Source organism: Lycium barbarum, chromosome 8 (assembly GCF_019175385.1).
Source record: "Lycium barbarum isolate Lr01 chromosome 8, ASM1917538v2, whole genome shotgun sequence".
Lineage (NCBI taxonomy): Eukaryota > Viridiplantae > Streptophyta > Magnoliopsida > Solanales > Solanaceae > Lycium > Lycium barbarum.
The window spans coordinates 106,391,316-106,411,188 of record NC_083344.1 but is presented as its reverse complement, the minus strand read 5'-3'; the positions used below and the strand labels follow the sequence as shown (position 1 = coordinate 106,411,188).

Here is a 19,873-nt window from a genome sequence, read left to right as displayed (position 1 = left end):
GTCCTTTGCTCAAAAGGCAACAGCTGTCCAGCTTCTCCATCCACGAAAGTGGTATCCACCGTGCAAACGCTCCATAACCCGAAACCCGACCCCTTATCCGCCACGTCATCTCCAAACCCCACTAGAAACCAGCACATGTCAATTTCATAATCCAAAATCCCACGTGCCCACAAAACCGAAGTGCTTGATTTTAATATGCCAGCTAAGCTAAAATCAAACCCGTGTACAAAAGGTGTACTGATTTTTATCCTTCCCTTCCCTCCCTTTATATATAAAGCAAAGAACGTGGAACACTAGAAAACAATCTGAACCCCAAAGACCAAAGTTTTAAGATTTTTCAAATTTTCAAGTGCGCAAAGGTCAACCAAGAGAGTTAAACAAAGGAAACAACTTCAATGAACAAACTTTCACATCCCAAACTCAGTGACGAAGAAGAGTTTTCAATCATGGTTGCTGCTTTAAAGAATGTTATAACAGGTAGTACTCACAGTTCTGCTTTCGTGGATGCAGTTCAAGAATTTCCTAATGCTATGACCACGACAGCTACCAGTGCCAGTGCCACCATTTCATCGCCTTCTACGAGTATGTCTAGTTTTATTGAGCCGCCCTTGTTTCGCGTTCCTGCAGAGCCGGAGCCTTGTCAATTCTGCAGGATAAGTGGGTGTTTAGGGTGCAACTATTTTGGAACCCCAGTGGCTAGTGATGATAAGAACAAGAACAAGACCAAGATTGTTGCGAAGAAGAAGAAGAAGAATTACAGAGGAGTGAGACAAAGACCATGGGGAAAATGGGCTGCGGAGATTAGAGATCCAAGAAGGGCTGTTAGAGTATGGCTTGGGACTTTTACTACAGCAGAGGATGCAGCCAGAGCTTATGACAGAGCAGCTATTGAATTTAGAGGTGCTAGAGCTAAGCTTAATTTCTCATTTGCAGATTACACGCAAATTCAACATGATCAGAATAATACTACTACAACTTCATTTTCTTCGCATCAGCAACAACAAGAGTCTATGCAGGGAATTACCACAGATCTTGGTACTTCTAAAGAAGAAGAATTCTGGGATCAATTAATTTTATCGGACAATGAGGTTCAAGATTGCTCGAGGACGATGAATTTCAATGGCGGGTTTTCTGATTCTTCTAATGGCTATATTGCTCATAGCTTCTGATCATTTTCAATTAAACAAGAATTGAAAAGGAAAAGAGAAACAGAACAAAAAGAAACTTTTAGTGGATTAGGGTGTTTTGCATGCCCCGTGTAGTTTTATCAATGTGGGGCATCTGAATATTCCAGTTTTAGGTGTACTTCATTTTTCATTCTTTATTCAGATTGTATCGTACTGTAAGGGGCAGTTTGGTTTAAGGGTAGGAAGATTTTCCCGATATAATTTTTGAGATTAAACATATTTTGTGTTTGGTTGGAGATATTAATGAAATTTAATATGATTATTTTTATACCGAAATTTTGATATAACCTGTTTGTTTCATAAAAAAGGTGAAATGATTATTCGATTATAATTAGTCACGGAATATCAATGATTTTGACTTTTGTACGGGAAATATTACATGTGGGCCTGAAAAGCTGAAACGCCGCCTATACACCTAGGAAGTAGGTACTTAACCACTTAATGTTTTAAGTTGTGGGGTGTGCATATTCATGTGACAAAGAAAACAAAAGGGAATTTTGTTGTAATTTCTTTACAAGGCTTATGGGTCAAATTTGATTAATTGAGTAGCTCAAATTAACCCATAAAAGAATTTTTTTTAACCCAACTTGTAGCTCGAATAAGTTACATTCTTTTCTTTTGCGCTTAAATGGATTGAAGGTCGAGCAGTGACCAGAGATTACTGAGAAGAATATCCAAAAATGCCATACTTGATATTTAAACAAGTATTTTCTCCTAGGTTAAGGAGAATTAATTTTTTGTATATGTATAAAGAAAATTCTTTTTATTTTATTTATGCAATATGACTTTTTGACGAAGGGCTTTTGCACGTGAGTCCGTCATTGGGGTCAAGCAACGGATTTCAAATCGACCCATATGAAAAAACTAGCACGTTGTCAAGCAGGGCTTTCTTTCTTCTAGAGTATAAAGAACAATTGTATCTAATTCTTCCAACCAAAACATACAAGGGAGGAAAGACATTCAGTTTGTGAAGAACACAACTCCCGTTTCTAATAGAGAAGAAGTCGACTTGGAGTTATCTTTCAATACCTGTCTACAATTTTTTCCGCTATTATTAATATGTACTCTTTCATAAAAATAGGAGATTTGCCTTCTAGATCGAGTTCATCACACAGAACTTGCCTAATTCGAATTATCTCTTCTGTGTAATTTGTAGACTATTACACAAGAGAGAGATTTATCCTGTGCATATTCGAAAAATAGCAGCTACGAATTTTGTTGTCGTGTCAAAAAAATATATAATGATATTAACAATTTTAAACATTATGTTCATTGATAGTACTCCATATATAAAATTGGGCAAAGGACAAGTACGGAAGAATAAAATATATATAACGAGGTAGATGTGGTACTTTGGTCCACTCTGTTTGAAGGAGACAAAAAATGAAATATTTGACTGGAAACTGTCCCCCCTCGTGTACCCTCTGCTTGGGTAAGGCAAAAGCTGTCCATCCACCAAAGTGACATTCACCGTGTGAACCCGACCTCCATTAATATTTTATCATAATACTCGTATTAATTAATATATAATTGTATTGAATTTGAAAAATAATTTAAAATGAATAATTAATGTTAAAGGTAAAAAAAAAAAAAAAAATTTAATATATTAAAGTGAACAAGTAAAAATGAAAATCATTTATAAAATAATGGACAAAGTAAAAGTAAATGGAGGGAATAATTAAGAACATGTCAGCTAAGCTAAAATCAGACCCTTGTACAAAAGGTGTATTATAGTGTAACTTGTTTGTCCACGTTGGTCTTCACTCTTCCCCTTGTTTATAAAGCAAAGAACTTGGAACGCCAGAAAACTATCAGAATCCCAAAGACCAAAGTTTCCACCTTTTCAAATTTCAAGAATGCAGAGGTCAACCAAGAGAACAACTTCAATCAACCATCTCTCAAAGCCCAGATTCAGTGACGAACAAGAGTTTTCAATCATGGCTGATGCTTTAAAGAATGTTATTACGGTAGTACTCACAATTCTGCTTCCACGGATGCCAGTGCCAGTGCCACAATTTCATCACCTTCTATGAGTGTGTTTAGTTTTATCAAGCCGCCCTTGTTTCGAGTTCCGGCAGAGCCAGAGCCGTGTCAAGAAAGAAAAACAAATATAATGAACGATTTTAAGCTGAACGTAATAAACAACACAAAATTAAATTCACTAATCTAATTAGTTATTTTAAAGTCATTATTAATAGCAAGTTCATCATATAAGCATTCAACAAATTAGTCATGCTTAAAATTTGAGTACATTTATAATTTATTATATCATAGTGCAATACGTGGAAGTCCAAGAAAAATAAAAAGCTAACAAGTTTCATACTTTTTTTTTAACTTAAAAAGGTGATAAGTTTCAAACTATATGAATGCAATTCTATAATATTTACTGTGACTTGATAAAGCTAACAAGTTTCATACTTTTTTTTTTAACTTAAAAAGCTGATAAGTTTCAAACTATATGAATGCAATTCTATAATATTTACTTTGACTTGATAAATTTAAGAAGTTTCTTTTTATCTTGTGGTCTTAAACTAAAAATTTATATAATGTATCAAAAAAAAAAAATTGCAATCTTAAACATGTCATATGTAATACTGAAATTAAAGAGTTTTCAAATGAGAAAGATACATTCCTTATCAAACTAAAAAAGAAAGTAAAATAAAAAAATAAAATAGAGGTAGTAATAATTTTCAAAAAGCTATTAAGTAAGATATTAGATTAGTATACAATTTCAATTTAATTAACCTACCCAAAAAAGCTCATAAAAGAATCATGTGATATCTGTTGAAAAGCTTAAAAAAAATGAGAGCACGTGTTGATTTCTCCACGTGGAAAGAGGGGCAACAGATTAGACAACACATGTCACTCTCTAATGTGGGATGCAAAGGAACTTAAAATTAAATGGTCAAAAGTAGTCCTGTGAGGACGACGAAAAATTCCATATCCTCGTTTCTATATAAACTAGATGGCTTATGCCCGTGCTGCGCACGGGCCTAACACTTCGGATTATAGTGTATATATGTATATGTAGTTGTGTTTAGATAGTGATAATATATATATATATATATATATATATATACTATGTTCAAAATACGATTAATATAACATTGTAGTTTGTGCTCCGTATCTAAAACTTCATTATATTCGCGTTTGCTATGAAAATTTATTAATACTTTTTAAAAGAGAAGACTTGTTTAAAAGAAAACTATTTTCCTCTCTTTGAGATAAAATAATAATAATATTTAAGCATCAGTTGATACTTTCAATTTTAATTCGATTAATTTAAAGGCGTAAAATACTTATTATTTTTTATCAAATTTTGATTTGGATAATTCTAATTCAAATTATTAAATTAATTTTACATGTTTAAAACGAAACAAAGTAGAAATTGATTTTCTATTTAAACGAAAAAATGCTATTTTTTAAATTTTGGTAAATATTTTCGGTTTAGCTCATTTTACTTGTAAAAAAATAGAAGTATAATAAAGTATTTCGATCTACTTTTTAGAAGAGTTGGTAATATAAAGTATAAAACGTCATTTTTTTGCCCTTAAATAAAAAAGTGGGTGGGACCACAAAGGATTTTTTTGCCCTTAAATAAAAAAGTAGAACCGAACACGGACAACGATCTTGTCTCTATAAACCGGCTCTTCTATATAGTAGTAATACTAAAGTAATACATATAATTATTTTTATTAAATTTTGATTTGAATAATTTTAATTCAAATTATTATATTAATTTTACATGTTTAAAATGAAACAAAGTAGAAATTTGATTTTCTATTTAAATGAAAAACTTCTATTTTTAATTTTTAGTAAATATTTTTTTGTTTAACTCATTTTACTTGTCATGTTATTTTTTACATGGTTTTTTAAGGAAACGTCAATTAGAATTATAATTTCACTAATTTACCTTATTAATTATTTGATCTCCATTTAATATTATTTTTTCTTTTATGACATTAATCTCATTTATTAGAGTAAGGTAAAAATGAAAAAGTAATTAAATTCTATCTTACTTTTTCTTTTCACATTTATTAGAGTAAGGAAAAAATGAAAAAGTAATTAAATTCTATCTTATTTTAATATATAAGTATTTTAAGTATGTTATTGTACAATAATTTCATTTGCTCCCACTAATGGGTTGATACGCATGTGGCAATGAATCCATCATTATTGATTTAATTGTTTGATTTTCTAAACACCTTTTTTTTAACATTGTTTGTTTTTTAATATGGGATTCACTTTTTTTTTTTTTTTAATATTGCTTGATTTTGTTAATATGGGGTTCACTTTTTTTTTCCCCGTAAGTTTGGACGTGGTGGGTTTCACTTTTTTTTTCTTCTCCTTTTTTTTAAAATACTGGTTGGTGTTTAATATGGGGCCCACAATTATTTTTTAATACTGGTTGGTGTTTAATATGGGGCCATGAAGAACTTCTATTTTTTAATTTTTAATAAATATTTGTTTAACTCATTTTACTTGTCATGTTATTTTTTACATGGTTTTTTAAGGAAACGTCAATTAGAATTATAATTTCACTAATTTACCTTATTAATTATTTGATCTCCATTTAATATTTTTTTTATGACATTAATCCCTTTTCACATTTATTAGAGTAAAGAAAAAATGAAAAAGTAATTAAATTCTATTCCACTTTTTTTTTCCCATGAGTTTGGATGTGGTGGGTTCCACTTTTTTTTTTTTTTTTTAATATTGGTTGGTGTTTAATATGGTGCCCAATATATTGTTTTTTAATATTAATTGTTGTTATATATATATGGGGCCCACAATTTTTAACATTGTTTTTTTTTAATATGGGATTCACCTTTTTTTTTTTTTTTTAATATTGCTTGATTTTGTTAATATGGGATCCAGTTTTTTTTTCCCGTGAGTTTGGATGTGGTGGGTTCCACTTTTTTTTTTTTTTTTTTAATACTGGTTGGTGTTTAATATGGTGCTCAATATTTTGTTTTTAATATTAGTTGTTGTTGGGGCCCACATTTTTTTTTTTGACATTATTTGTTTTTTTAATACGGGATTCACTTTTATATATATATATATTGCTTGATTTTGTCAATACGGGATACTCTGTTCAAAACACGATTAATATAACATTGTAGTTTGTTCTTCGTATTTAAAACTTTATTATATTAGTGTTTGCTACGAATACGCACGTGGGAATGAATCCATCATTATTGACTTAATGAGATACTTTGGAAATTACATGAATATTGTTTGATTTTTTAATATGGGGTGCACTTTTTTTTGACATTATTAATTTGTACTATTTTTTTAATATTAGTTGTTGTTTAATATATATGGGGCCCACAATTTTTTTGTGTGTAGGAGAATTAAAATTATGAGGCCCATAATTTTTTTTTAATATTAGTTTTACACTATATAGAAGAGATGGGGCCCAATTTAAAGTGGAACGGACGACGAAAATGAGCCCCAACCGGCTCTTCTATATTGTGTAAACTAGACGGACTATGCTCGTGCTGTGCACGGGCCCAACACTTTAGATTATAATGCATCTATGTATATGTAGTTGTATTTGAATAGTGATTATATATATATATATATATATATATATATATATATATATATATATATATTATGTTCAAAACACGATTAATATAACATTGTAGTTTGTGCTCCGTATCTAAAATTTTATTATATTAATGTTTGCTACGAATACAAAATCGGCAAATTTATTAATATTTTTTAAAGGAGAAGACTTGTTTAAAAGGAAACTATTTTTTTCTCTTTGACATAAAACAATAACAATATTTAAGCATCAGTTAATACTTTCAATTTTAATTTGATTAATTTAAAAATGTAAAATACTTATTATGTTTTATCAAATTTTGATTTGGATTAGTCTAATTCCAATTATTAAATTAATTTTACATGTTTAAAACGAAACAAAGTAGAAATTGATTTTCTATTTAAACGAAGAAATACTATTTTTTTATTTTTGGTAAATATTCTCGGTTTAGCTCATTTTACTTGTCATGTTGTCTTTTGGATGGTTTTTTTAAGAAAACGTCGATTAGAATTATAATTTGACTAATTTACCTTATTCATTATTTGATCTCCATTTTATATATTTTTTTATGACATTAATCTCTTTTCACATTTATTAGACTAAGAATAAAAATAAAAAAGTAATTAAGTTCTATCTTATTTTAAAATATAAATATTTGACGATTTAACTTTTTGAAGGAAAGTAATTTCATTTGCTCCAACTAATGGATTGATACGCACGTGGCAATGAATAAATCATTATTGACTTAATGAGATACTTTGAAAATTACATGAATATTGTTTGATTTTTTAATATGAAGCGCACTTTTTTTTTTAACATTATTAATTTGTACTATTTTTATGCATATATATATATATATATATATATATATATATATATATATATATATATATACTATGTTCAAAACACGATTAATATTACCTTATAGTTTGTACTCCGTATTTAAAACTTTAGTATATTAGTGTTTACTACGAATACAAAGTCTGCACTTTTTTTTTTTTACATTAGTTTTTTTTTTAATATGAGGTTCACTTTTTTTTATATTGCTTGATTTTATTAATATGAGGTCCACCTTTTTTTTTTTTACAGTGAGTTTGGAGATGGTGGGTTCCACTTTTTTTTAATATTGCTTGATGTTGTTTAGTATGAGATCCACCCTTTATGGGGTGCAGTTGTTTTTTGACATTATTAGTTTGTACTATTTTTATGCATATAATCTATATACATATACTATGTTCAAAACACGATTAATATAGCATTGTAGTTTGTGTTCCGTATATAAAACTTTATTTTATATATATATATATATATATATTCATATTAGAATTATGGGACCCACAATTTTTTTGCAATTGTTTTTGACATTGTTTGTTTTTTTAATATGGGATTCACCTTTTTATATATATATATATATATATATATATATATATATATATATATATTACTTGATGTTGTCAATATGGGATACTATGTTCAAAACACGATTAATATAACATTATAGTTGTGCTCCGTATTTAAAACTTTATTATATTTCTACTATTAAGAAGCGCTGGTTGGGCTAATTTTTTTTTTTTTATATATCGCTTGATTTTGTCAATATGGGATACTATGTTCAAAACACGATTAGTATAACATTGTAGTTTGTGCTCCGTATTTAAAACTTTATTATATTAGAAACTTTATTATATTAGTGTTTACTACGAATACAAAGTCTGCACTTTTTTTTTACAGTAATTTTTTTTTTAATATGGGGTTCACTTTTTTTTACAGTGAGTTTGGAGATGGTGGGTTCCACTTTTTTTTGTCTTTTGTTTTTTAATATTGTTGTTTAGTATGAGCACTTTTTTTCTACAGTGAGTTTGGAGATGATGGGTTTCACTTTTTTTTTTTTCTTTTTTTTAATATTGCTTGATGTTGTTTAGTATGAGGTCCACCCTTTATGGGGTGCAGTTTGGAGATGATGGGTTTCACATTTTTTTTTGTTTTTTTTTAATATTGCTTGATGTTGTTTAGTATGAGGTCCACCCTTTATGGGGTGCAGTTTGGAGATGATGGGTTTCACATTTGTTTTTGTTTTTTTTTTAATATTGCTTGATGTTGTTTAGTATGAGGTCCACCCTTTATGGGGTGCAGTTTTTTTTTTTTTTTTTTGACATTATTAGTTTGTACTATTTTTATGCATATAATATATATACATATATTATGTTCAAAAAACGATTAATATAATATTGTAGTTTGTGCTCCGTATCTAAAATTTTATTTTATATATATATATATTAGAATTAGGGGGCCCACAATTTTTTTTTAAAATTGGAATGGATATATATATTAGTACTATATAGAAGAGTAGTATATATATATATATTAAAATTATGGGGCCCACAATTTTTTTTATTAAATTGTGGAAACGGACGACGAAAAGTGAGTTTGGAACTCACTCTTCTATATAGTACAAACTAGACGGCTTATGCCCGTGCTGTGCACGGGCCCAACACTTTAGATTATAGTGCATCTATGTGTATGTAGTTGTCTTTGAATAGTGATTATATATATTTATATATATAGAGTATATGTTATGTTTAAAATATGATTAATATAACATTGTAGTTTGTGCTCCGTATCTAAAATTTTATTATATTAATGTTTGCTACGAATACAAAATCGGCAAATTTATTAATATTTTTTAAAAGAGAAGACTTGTTGTAGAAATTGATTTTCTATCTAAACGAAGAAATACTATTTTTTAATTTTTTAGTAAATATTCTCGGTTTAGCTCATTTTACTTGTCATGTTGTCTTTTGTATTAAATTCTATCTAATTTTAAAATATAAATATTTTAAGTATATTTAGTGAACATAACAACTTGATTTTGTCAATATGGGATACTATGTTCAAAACACGATTAATATAACATTGTAGTTTGTGCTCCGTATTTAAAACTTTATTATATTAGTGATTGCTACGAATACGCATGATGTTTAATACGGGGCCCATATTTTTTTTAACATTGTTTGTTTTTTAAATATGGGATTCACTTTTTTTCCAATATTGCTTGATTTTGTTAATATGGGGTTCACTTTTTTTTTCCAGTGAGTTTGGATGTGGTGGGTTCCACTTTTTTTTTTTAATACTGGATGGTGTTTAATATGGGGCCCACAATGTGGGATTCATTTTTTTATATATATTGCTTGATTTTGTCAATATGGGATACTATGTTCAAAACACGATTAATATAACATTGTAATTTGTGCTTTGTATTTAAAACTTTATTATATTAGTGTTTGCTATGAATACGCACGGTGTTTAATATGGGGCCCACGATTTTTTATTTTTTTTAATATTGCTTGATTTTGTTAATATGAGGTTCACTTTTTTTTCCGGTGAGTTTGGATGTGGTGGGTTCCATTTTTTTTTAATACTGGATGGTGTTTAATATGAGGCCCACATTTTTTTTTAATATTAGTTGTTGTTTAATATATATAGGGCCGAATTTTTTTTTTTACAATTTTTTTTAATGGGCCTGTTTAATATGGGGCCCATTTGTTTTTATTTTTTTTATATATACTATGTTCAAAACACGATTGATATAACATTGTAATTTGTGCTCCGTATCTAAAACTTTATTATATTAGTGTTTGTTAAGAATACAAAGTCTGCACTTTTTATTTGACATTGTTTATTTTTGTAATATGGGATTCATTTTTTTATTTTTTTTTATATATTACTTGATTTTGTCAACATGGGATACTATGTTCAAAACACGATTAATATAACATTGTAGTTTGTGCTCCGTATTTAAAACTTTATTATATTAGTGTTTGCTACGAATACACACGGTATTTAATATGGAGCTCACAATTTTTTTTAACATTGTTTATTTTTTAATATGGGATTCACTTTTTTTTTTTAATATTACTTGATTTTGTTAATATGGGGTTCACTTTTTTTTTTTCCCCGTGAGTTTGGATGTGGTGGGTTCCACCTTTTTTTTTTAATAATGGATGGTGTTTAATATGGGGCCTACATTGTTTTTAATATTAGTTGTTTAATATATATGGGGCCCACAATTTCTTTTTTTATAATTTTTTTTGAGCCTGTTTAATATGGGGCCCAATTTTTTTTTTTTTTTATATGTACTATGTTCAAAACACGATTGATATAACATTGTAATTTGTGCTCCGTATCTAAAACTTTATTATATTAGTGTTTGCTAAGAATACAAAGTCTGCACCTTTTTTTTTTTTTTTATATGTTGCTTGATTTTGTCAATATGGGATACTATGTTCGTATTTATATGTACTATGTTCAAAACACGATTGATATAACATTGTAATTTGTGCTCCGTATCTAAAACTTTATTATATTAGTGTTTGCTAAGAATACAAAGTCTGCACCCTTTTTAAACAACACATAAAAAAAAAACAGGCCCATACTATGTTCAAAATACGACTAATATAACATTGTAGTTTATGCTCCGTATTTAAAACTTTATTATATTAGTGTTTGCTACGAATACTCATGGTGTTTAATATGGGCCCACTTTTTTTTTTTTAAATATTAGTTGTTGTTTAATATATATGGGATCCACAATTTTTTAGTTTATGCTCCGTATTTAAAACTTTATTATATTAGTGTTTGCTACGAATACGCATGGTGTTTAATATGGGGCCCACTTTTTTTTTTTTTTTAAATATTAGTTGTTGTTTAATATATATGGGATCCACAATTTTTTAGTTTATGCTCCGTAATTAAAAATTTATTATATTAGTGTTTGCTACGAATACGCATGGTGTTTAATATGGGGCCCATTTTTTTTTTAAAATATTAGTTGTTGTTTAATATATATGGGATCCACAATTTTTTTTTTTTACATTTTTTTTTATGGCCTGTTTAATATAGGGCCCAATTTTTTTTTATGGGGCCCATCAACTACGACGAAGAGGGACGACCAAACTCCCTCTTCTAAGTAGTAGTAAATATATATATAAACTTTTTTAGGAGAATCAGCCAAAGCTCTATGGGAAGCTTATAAGAAAAAAATTTCAATGGAATTTCAACACTTAGTATCTATGGGGGCAAATCCATATAACTTTACTAATAAAATACATACTTTATTTACAAGGGAAGACCCAAATAGTGAATTATTGGTACTACAGAGAAATGCGGTAATAAAATTAGAACAACTAAGCATAAGTAGTTGGTTTCACATTAAGAAATTTTTAAAACACATAAATTTTTTTCTAAATATATAAAAAAAAAACTCATAAAAAATATAAATTTCGGTTTTAAAGATAAATGATAAAAATAGTAGCGCCATTTTGTTTTAACTGTTTTTATATTTGTATATGGGTGCATTTCTCTTGTAGTATATCCATTATATGTTGTATTCTATGTCCTATAGATCATTTTAGATTAGGATTTTGCACTACTCCGTCTCTCTTATTCCATCTATCTTCTATTTCTCTTCCTAAGACTCTTGGTATTTAATAAACTACCAGGAGCCTTAGGAAGAGAAAAATTTTATGTTGTAGTTCACGGTAAAACTAATGGTATTTTTCAAACTTGGATAGAAGTTGTAGACTCTATTAAAGACATAAGAAAACCTCTTTTTAAAGGATTTAATGATTTCACTGAAGCACTAGACTATGCTAGAGGAGTAATGGATCCAAACTACTATATTTCTCCAGCTCTCAGATAAAACTCAAACAAAATTCCTCAATACAATGTATAAAAAGACAGAGATAAGATATATATAAGGAAACCAACACTTAAAACCTTTTTGTTCTTTCATGCTACTCCTTATATAAAATTGGGCAAAGGAGTACGGGAGAACTAAAGGGGATACAAAGGGGTAGATGTTGGGTACTTCTGGACCACTTTGTTTCAAGGTGACAAAATGAAATATTTGACTGAAACTGTCCCCACTCGTCTCCTTGAAATTCCAAAAGTTCCCTCTGCTTTGTGTAAGAGATTACGTAATCTTCTATATACTCCCTCAGCCTCAAATTATCGGTCGGATTTTTATTTTATACGCGCTTAAGAAATAGTACTAATAAGGTGAGACATTTGACGAACTTTACCGTATTTATGTCTCAATTATAATTTTTTTTCATTAAATATTTATTATATTTATGCATTTCTATCAATGACAAAATACCACAAAGAGTAAGAGCATGTTTGGAAAGCCACTTGGTAATTGGAATTGGTGTAATTATTACCCTAGTAATTACACAGCCTAGTAATTATACAATATTTAATTACAACGACCTGTTTGTTTGTCATAATGTAATTACACTGTAAGTACAAGCGTGCTGTTTGGTTGCACAAGTGTAATTACACAGTTAGTTTAATTTAAAACTAAAATTTAATTATAAAAAAATAAAATTAATATTTAAAAAATATGTGCCTTTATAAATGATATTAAATTAGTTATTTAATAATACATTGTTTCTTGAAAATGTGTTAATTAATAATCATATATTTGTAACTATTATTGTAAAAAATATTGATGTATAATTTCAAATTAATAATATTTTAATTTTAATTGATTATAAAAATTAAAAGCATACCTTTTTTTTTGTGAGAACATCATGGGATTGGATGTTTGACAAAAAAAGAATATTTATAAATATAATGCCATAACACTATTCAAATATTTGACAATAATTCTATCAACTGTAAGTGAAAAATAAATAACATGCAATGTGAAATAACAAATCAATAATACTAAAGCAAATATTTTTAAAATAAAAAATATAACCTAAATTTAAAATCCGAAAGAATATTTTTAACGTAATACTCTTATGTCAAATTCTAACGTTACATAAGTAAATTTCAACGTAACATAAGTAAATACTCCTATAATTCAAAAGAAAGGGAAAATATAAGTCAATAACCTCATTCACAACGAAATTCTACTTTAATAGCGTACCTTTTATATGCCAAGTTTGCTATTCTAATATTAAGAGATGTACTTTCAAAAATTAGAATATCAACACGGTTATGCTAAATGAATAAAATAAAAAACTAAAAAAATACAAGCAATTACATGGAACCACAAGAAGTAAAGGTTGAGAATGAGAAGAAAGGAAATGAAATATAAATTCTATAAAAAGAAAAATATATTTTAAGAAATACAAATGATTAAAAAGTAAAAATAAAAGAAATTAAATAATAGAAATAAAAAATAAATTAGAAAATAAAATAAATTAAAATTAAATTAAATAATAGAAATAGAAAATAAATTAAAATATAATTAAAAAGAAATAAACTAAAAAGTACCCTGTAATTACAGGGTGTAATTACACCCAATTCTCAGCCCCCCTTGAGAATTGGAGAGTGTAATTACACCCAATTCTCAGCCCCCCTTGAGAATTGGAGAGTGTAATTACACCCAATTCTCAGCCCCCCTTGAGAATTGGAGAGTATAATTACACTCTCTCAATTACACTCAATTCCCACTTAACTGTGTAATTATCTAGTCAAATAAACAGGCAAAATTGTATAATTACACCTAATTACACTCAATTCCAATTACCTGAGTGGCTTTCCAAATAGGCCCGTAATTAAATGTGAAGATAATAATTAATTGTGCTTTAAATTTTTAAATCGATAAATTATTTGAGATAATTATCTTTAATAATCTAGATAAATAATTTGATGAAGTAAAAAAAAGGCATCCAGCTCGTCCATCCACGAAAGTGACATTCACCGTGTGAACACTCCCTCCATGGCCATGTCATCAAGTATTACTGGAAGCCTGACCCACATTTTCATCATCCAAATTCCCACGCGCCCACAAAACCAGTCAGATGCCAGCTAAGCTAAAATCAAACCCGTGTACAAAATGTGTATTATGGTGTAACTTGTATGTCCACGTTGGTCTTCACTCTTCCCCTTGTATATATATAAAGCAAAGAACTTGGAACACCAGAAAACTATCAGAACCCCAAAGACCAAAGTTTCCACCTTTTCGAATTTCAAGAATGCAGAGATCAACCAAGAGAACAACTTCAATCAACCATCTCTCACAACCCAAATTCAGTGACGAACAAGAGTTTTCAATCATGGTTGATGCTTTAAAGAATGTTATAACGGGTAATACTCACAATTCTGCTTTCATGGATGCCAGTACCAGTGCCAGTGCCAGTGCTACATTTTCATCACCTTCTACGAGTATGTCTAGTTTTATTGACCCGCCTTTGTTTCGGGTTCCCGCAGAACCAGAGCCTTGTCAATTCTGCAGAATAAGTGGTTGTTTAGGCTGCAATTATTTTGGAACCCCAGTGGGTGATAATAACAAGAACAAGACGAAGGTTGTCGCGAAGAAGAAGAAGAAGAAGAATTACAGAGGTGTGAGACAGAGACCTTGGGGAAAATGGGCTGCGGAAATAAGAGACCCAAGAAGGGCTGCCAGAGTATGGCTTGGAACTTTTACTACGGCAGAGGATGCAGCCAGAGCTTATGATAGAGCAGCAATTGAGTTTAGAGGCCCTAGAGCTAAGCTTAATTTCTCATTTGCAGATTATACACCAATTCAACATGAGCAGAATAATATTACGACAACTTCACCTTCTTCGCCTCAGCAACAACAACAACAGCAACAACAAGAGCCTATGCAGGGAATTAACACAGAAGAGGAATTCTGGCATCAATTAATGATGTCGGACAATGAAATTCAAGATTGCTTGAGGACGATGAATTTCAACGGCGGATCTTCTTATTCTGCTAATGGATATATTGCTCATGGCTTCTGATCACTTTCAATTAACAATAAGGAAAGCAAAAGAAATTTATAGTGGACTAGGGTGTTTTGCAGGTGCCCATTTAGTTTTATAAATTTGGGCATCTGAATTCTGAAGATGTACTTCATTTTTATTCTTTATTAGATTGTATCATACTGTAAGGGGCAGTTTGGTTTAAGGGTAGGTAGGTTAACCCAATATAAATTTTTAAATTAAACATATTCATTAACAAAAATTAATGTCGTTTTTATACCTAAATTTTACAGTATTAATTATTTCATATAAAAGGTGAAATTAATTATCCAGATTATAATATCTCAGATTTCGAACTACACTGACCCGTTAAGTACTTAGTTATAGTATGCCAATGATTATGAATTTTGTACGGGAAATATCATATGTGGTTCCTGAGACTGATACGCCGCCTATATGCCTACGAGCTACACCACTTTGTCTTTAAGTTTTGTGGGGTGTACATATTCACGTGACAAAGAAAACATAAAAGATTTTTGTTGTAGTTTCTTGACAAGGCTTATGCTCCACCTTTTTAAACTAATAAGCATGTTGCTATCGGGGTATTTGTATTAGTACTAAGAAGAGCGGGTATGCCAATGGGATCGACATGCCTGCTTCTTGAAAGGTATTAAAATCTAATTGAGGGTAATGCAGTCATTTAATTTACGAAAAAGACTCAAATATGTCATCGAATTATCAGAAATGACTTATTTATGCCACTAGTCAATAACTTGGTTCATTTATGTCATCGAATTATCAGAAATGACCTGTTTTATAATACCAGATATGACACTTGATCACCAATTAGAGGTCCACGTGGTTTAATTAAACCAACACAAATTAAATCCTAAATTAAACTAACACACATCTCACAAATTTGTGCTAGTTTAATTAAACGATATGGACCTTTAATTGGAGGCTAAGTGTTATATCTGCTATTGTAAAACCTGCGTTAATGAAAAATGGTATAGATAAGCCATTTCTGATAGTTCGATAGCATAAATAAGTCAAACTATTGACTAATGAGATAAATAAGATATTTCTAATAGTTGAATGCATATATTTGAGCCTTTTCGTTTAATTTATTACCCGGTATCTCTTCTCCATATGTGGCATTTATTCTTGCACTCTGCTCTACGTGGCAATCACTCTTGCACCCGTCTCTGTATCAAAACCCCGAACACAGATATGACACAATGCATCTCACAACCTTCGCACTGTTCACAATGCTCTTGATAAACTAAATCCATCATCAGCTTCACGTTTCTCCATTTCTGTAAACATCAAATTCTCTTCTTTCTCACACTCTTCCATATATGACCTTTTCAACTCCCATGGCGTCCCTGTGGTTTTTCTACCCAAGGGAATTATCAAATTTTTAATGGATGCTGCATCAAGCCGCTTCGGGGTACATCTGCTGCCGCCGTGAAGAAGAGTAATTGTGCCACTAGGATCGACATTGCTGATTCAATAGCAGAGGGTATTTTAGTCCTTTCATCTTTCTATGCCCTATTTTCCTGTTAATACACGTGTTTCTGCTTCAGTTTTCTATTTCTCCTTCAGCTTTGCTTCTTCCTGGGTTTGACTAAGTTTGTATTTGTTCATCTGCTGGGTTCATGAAGTTTGGATCTTTTTTGTGAAGATATGAGTCAAAAAGGGATTGCCGTAAGAAAAGGCGAAAAAAAGATAAGGAGTCTTTTTTTCTTCTTTGATTTAGATCTCTAAATCAATCCCTGCTTTTGAATTGGTTAGTCATTTTCTCAAATATTCCTCCAATTTTGAAGCCCAAGTTGTTTTAGGAGTTGATATTGTATCCCTCATCTTCTTTTCTTTTGTGCTAAAAAAACCCATCGATTCAATTCAATGGCCAACAACAATCTTCCTCGAAGAATTATTTAAGGTAAATTTTCCTGTTTGAGGTTTTGGTTCATCATATTCTGTGATCCAACGTTTTTTTTCATGTAGAAATTTCGATTTAAACCCATCTGTGTTTGATCACTCCTTAAGCTGGGATTTTTTATTTACGGTTTGATGTTCTGACTCGATTTAGGTGATTTTGTGTTTCAGCATTTTCTCAGCGAACCTGATAAATACATCTATGCGGAAATCATGTACGTATTAGTTTTCTTCTTTAATACTAGAAGAGAAATTATTGAGTATTGGAATGAAATGGCCCCAAATATAGGTGAAGAAAAAGCCAATTTATGCAATTCAAATTGAAGCATTGAAGTTATCTTCATTAACTACATGAACCTATTTCTCTTTACCTTTCACCAAAGATGCGTTTTTGTGCTTTTTTCCCTTGAATTTCGGCAAGCATGGTTGACATGATTTAATTTGTTGATTTTGGTATGAGCAAGTGTTCTGCCCCTTGAAGCTTTTCGTGAATTTCTTCATTCGATTGTGTTTTTGATTTGGTTGCAACCTATATTGCTAACAGAGGTTTAAAAGTTTTTTGTGTGGTTTAACTTTGACTGCAGCACCAGGATAAGCGCTTCTCCATCAAAAGAAAACATGCGATATTTTAATGTCACGATTCTTGGTGCAACACAGTCTCCTATTAAGGGAATTTCCTCAATCAATGTGTTAAGCAAATGAAAGTTCATGCTGCTATTGTAGCGTGAAGATGTGTTCCAGCCAAAGCATCATCATCAATTACCTTATTTTTTGAATTTATAACTTCCCAGTTCTGCCCATTATTTTGTGAATTTATAACTTCCCAGTTCTGCCACTATTTCCCCCTTTCTTTTGTGAATTTATGTAGATAACGAGTGTGTGAAAAAACCTATAAGTATTTTAATGCCACTAAAATGAAAATATGAGATGCATCTAAACTATAACTGTATACGGTAAAAATTGGATAAATGCTAGACCGGTGAGACTGGTGATCGAGGGAAGAAAGAAACAAGTACGAGCATGAAGATTCTTTTGGGACCGGAGGAGAGCTTGATCCGAAGAAAGTGAAGGACATCGTTTGGTCCGGTTTCTCCATAGCCGAGCTGATCGTGGCTGTTGGCCCGGTTGATCGTGGTTGTTGGCCCGGTTGATCGTGGCTGTTGGTCCGGTTGATCATGGCCGTTGGTCCGGATGATCTGTTACACAAATGCCACGCGTCAAGACCGTTCTGCCACCTTGTACCGTCAATCGTACAGGTGTCAGACCGTACGACCAATCTTATCCATTTTAGGGTTTTTCTTTATTCTTTAGGGCCTTATGTTGTATGAAGCCCATGAGGCAAAACTATAAATAGGGGTCATTACCCTACTTTTAGGAGTTAGCTTTTTCATTTCCAGAACATTTGTAATAGCAATAATATATAAATCTCTCTCTCAACATCTGATTTTGGTCTGTATTATTGTATTCATCTTTAGATTTGTTCAATCAAACAATATTCAATATATTGGCATATACGTTCAGTGTAGAACATCAATTACTATTTAGATTATTCATAGTTGATTCTATTCCATTTTCTCTCAATCAAGAATAGATTAAAGTTCAACCACATATCCTATACCTCACTCATAAATTTAATTAATTATCCAAATTTGGGGTAAACAGTTTGGTGCCCACCGTGGGGCTAGGATAATAGTGGTCTTTGATCTAGATCTCTATCTTACCCGTCAGAATCAAAAATATCTTTTGTTCGTCTCTGTAAAAACGGACCAAATGGCTAACACTGGACAATCTGGTCACGTCAACAACAACGAGATTGTGGCTGAAAATGAAGACAGCGGGCCACGAGGATTACCAAACCCTGCTGACCCGAACCCCGTTAATTCGAGGGAGGGCCTCAACCGGCAAAACACCGTGAACCAGGAGAATGCCGCCCAGCCGGCCACTGATCCTTTAAATACTCACAATTCAATTACTTTGTCCCGGACAGAGGGCCGGAAAGAACCGGATAGCCTGAATGATAATATTGACTTACGTTTAATTTTTGAAATGTTGCAGGAACAGAGAGCAGCGATTGCTGAACAAGGAATCGCAACAGCCCAGCTGCAAAACAGAAGAGATAAAACGACCCCGGAGAAGGCGAAGGGTGTTGCTGAACCCAGAAGAGATCAGGCACGGATGGTTGAAAGCAACGGGTCCGGAGCTGGTTCATCCACCGAGGTTCTGAGGATGCTCGAAACATTGGCGAAGCGGGTAGACTCGACCGAAAAGAGGGTGGAAACATACAACTCTCGGGTGGATCAAATCCCGGGGGCTCCGCCTATTTTGAAAGGGCCGGATTCGAAGAGGTACATCCAAAGGCCTTTTCCTCCGAGTGCGGCTCCGAAATTGATCCCGAAGAGGTTCAAAATGCCGGATATCCAGAAATATGACGGCACAACGGACCCTCACGAACACGTGACCTCATACACCTGCGCTATAAA

General features: G+C 31.0%; 2 protein-coding genes and 1 long non-coding RNA gene across 5 annotated transcripts; all 3 read left to right on the top strand.

Moving 5' to 3' along the window:
- Window positions 1-293: 293 nt before the first annotated feature.
- On the top strand, window positions 294-1,455 carry LOC132605229 (ethylene-responsive transcription factor ERF109-like). The gene has a single exon (XM_060318445.1). The coding sequence runs from the start codon at window positions 396-398 to the stop codon at window positions 1,167-1,169; it is 774 nt and encodes a 257-aa protein (XP_060174428.1). The 5' UTR covers window positions 294-395; the 3' UTR covers window positions 1,170-1,455.
- Window positions 1,456-14,665: 13,210 nt separating this feature from the next.
- On the top strand, window positions 14,666-15,717 carry LOC132606544 (ethylene-responsive transcription factor ERF109-like). The gene has a single exon (XM_060320110.1). The coding sequence runs from the start codon at window positions 14,724-14,726 to the stop codon at window positions 15,492-15,494; it is 771 nt and encodes a 256-aa protein (XP_060176093.1). The 5' UTR covers window positions 14,666-14,723; the 3' UTR covers window positions 15,495-15,717.
- A 666-nt stretch (window positions 15,718-16,383) lies between these two features.
- Window positions 16,384-18,905, top strand: LOC132606545 (uncharacterized). Of its 3 annotated transcripts, XR_009569974.1 has the most exons (3): window positions 16,592-17,397; window positions 17,565-17,608; window positions 17,978-18,905. It is a non-coding gene; the product is annotated as an uncharacterized LOC132606545 (long non-coding RNA). The 3 variants fall into 3 exon arrangements; XR_009569972.1 differs by having other exon boundaries at window positions 16,384-17,397; window positions 17,565-18,905; XR_009569973.1 differs by having other exon boundaries at window positions 16,384-17,397; window positions 17,548-18,905.
- Window positions 18,906-19,873: the final 968 nt, after the last annotated feature.

Coding starts and splice junctions, on each gene's coding strand:
- LOC132605229 (XM_060318445.1), top strand. CDS start 396: ATGAACAAACTTTCACATCCCAAACTCAGTGACGAAGAAGAGTTTTCA.
- LOC132606544 (XM_060320110.1), top strand. CDS start 14,724: ATGCAGAGATCAACCAAGAGAACAACTTCAATCAACCATCTCTCACAA.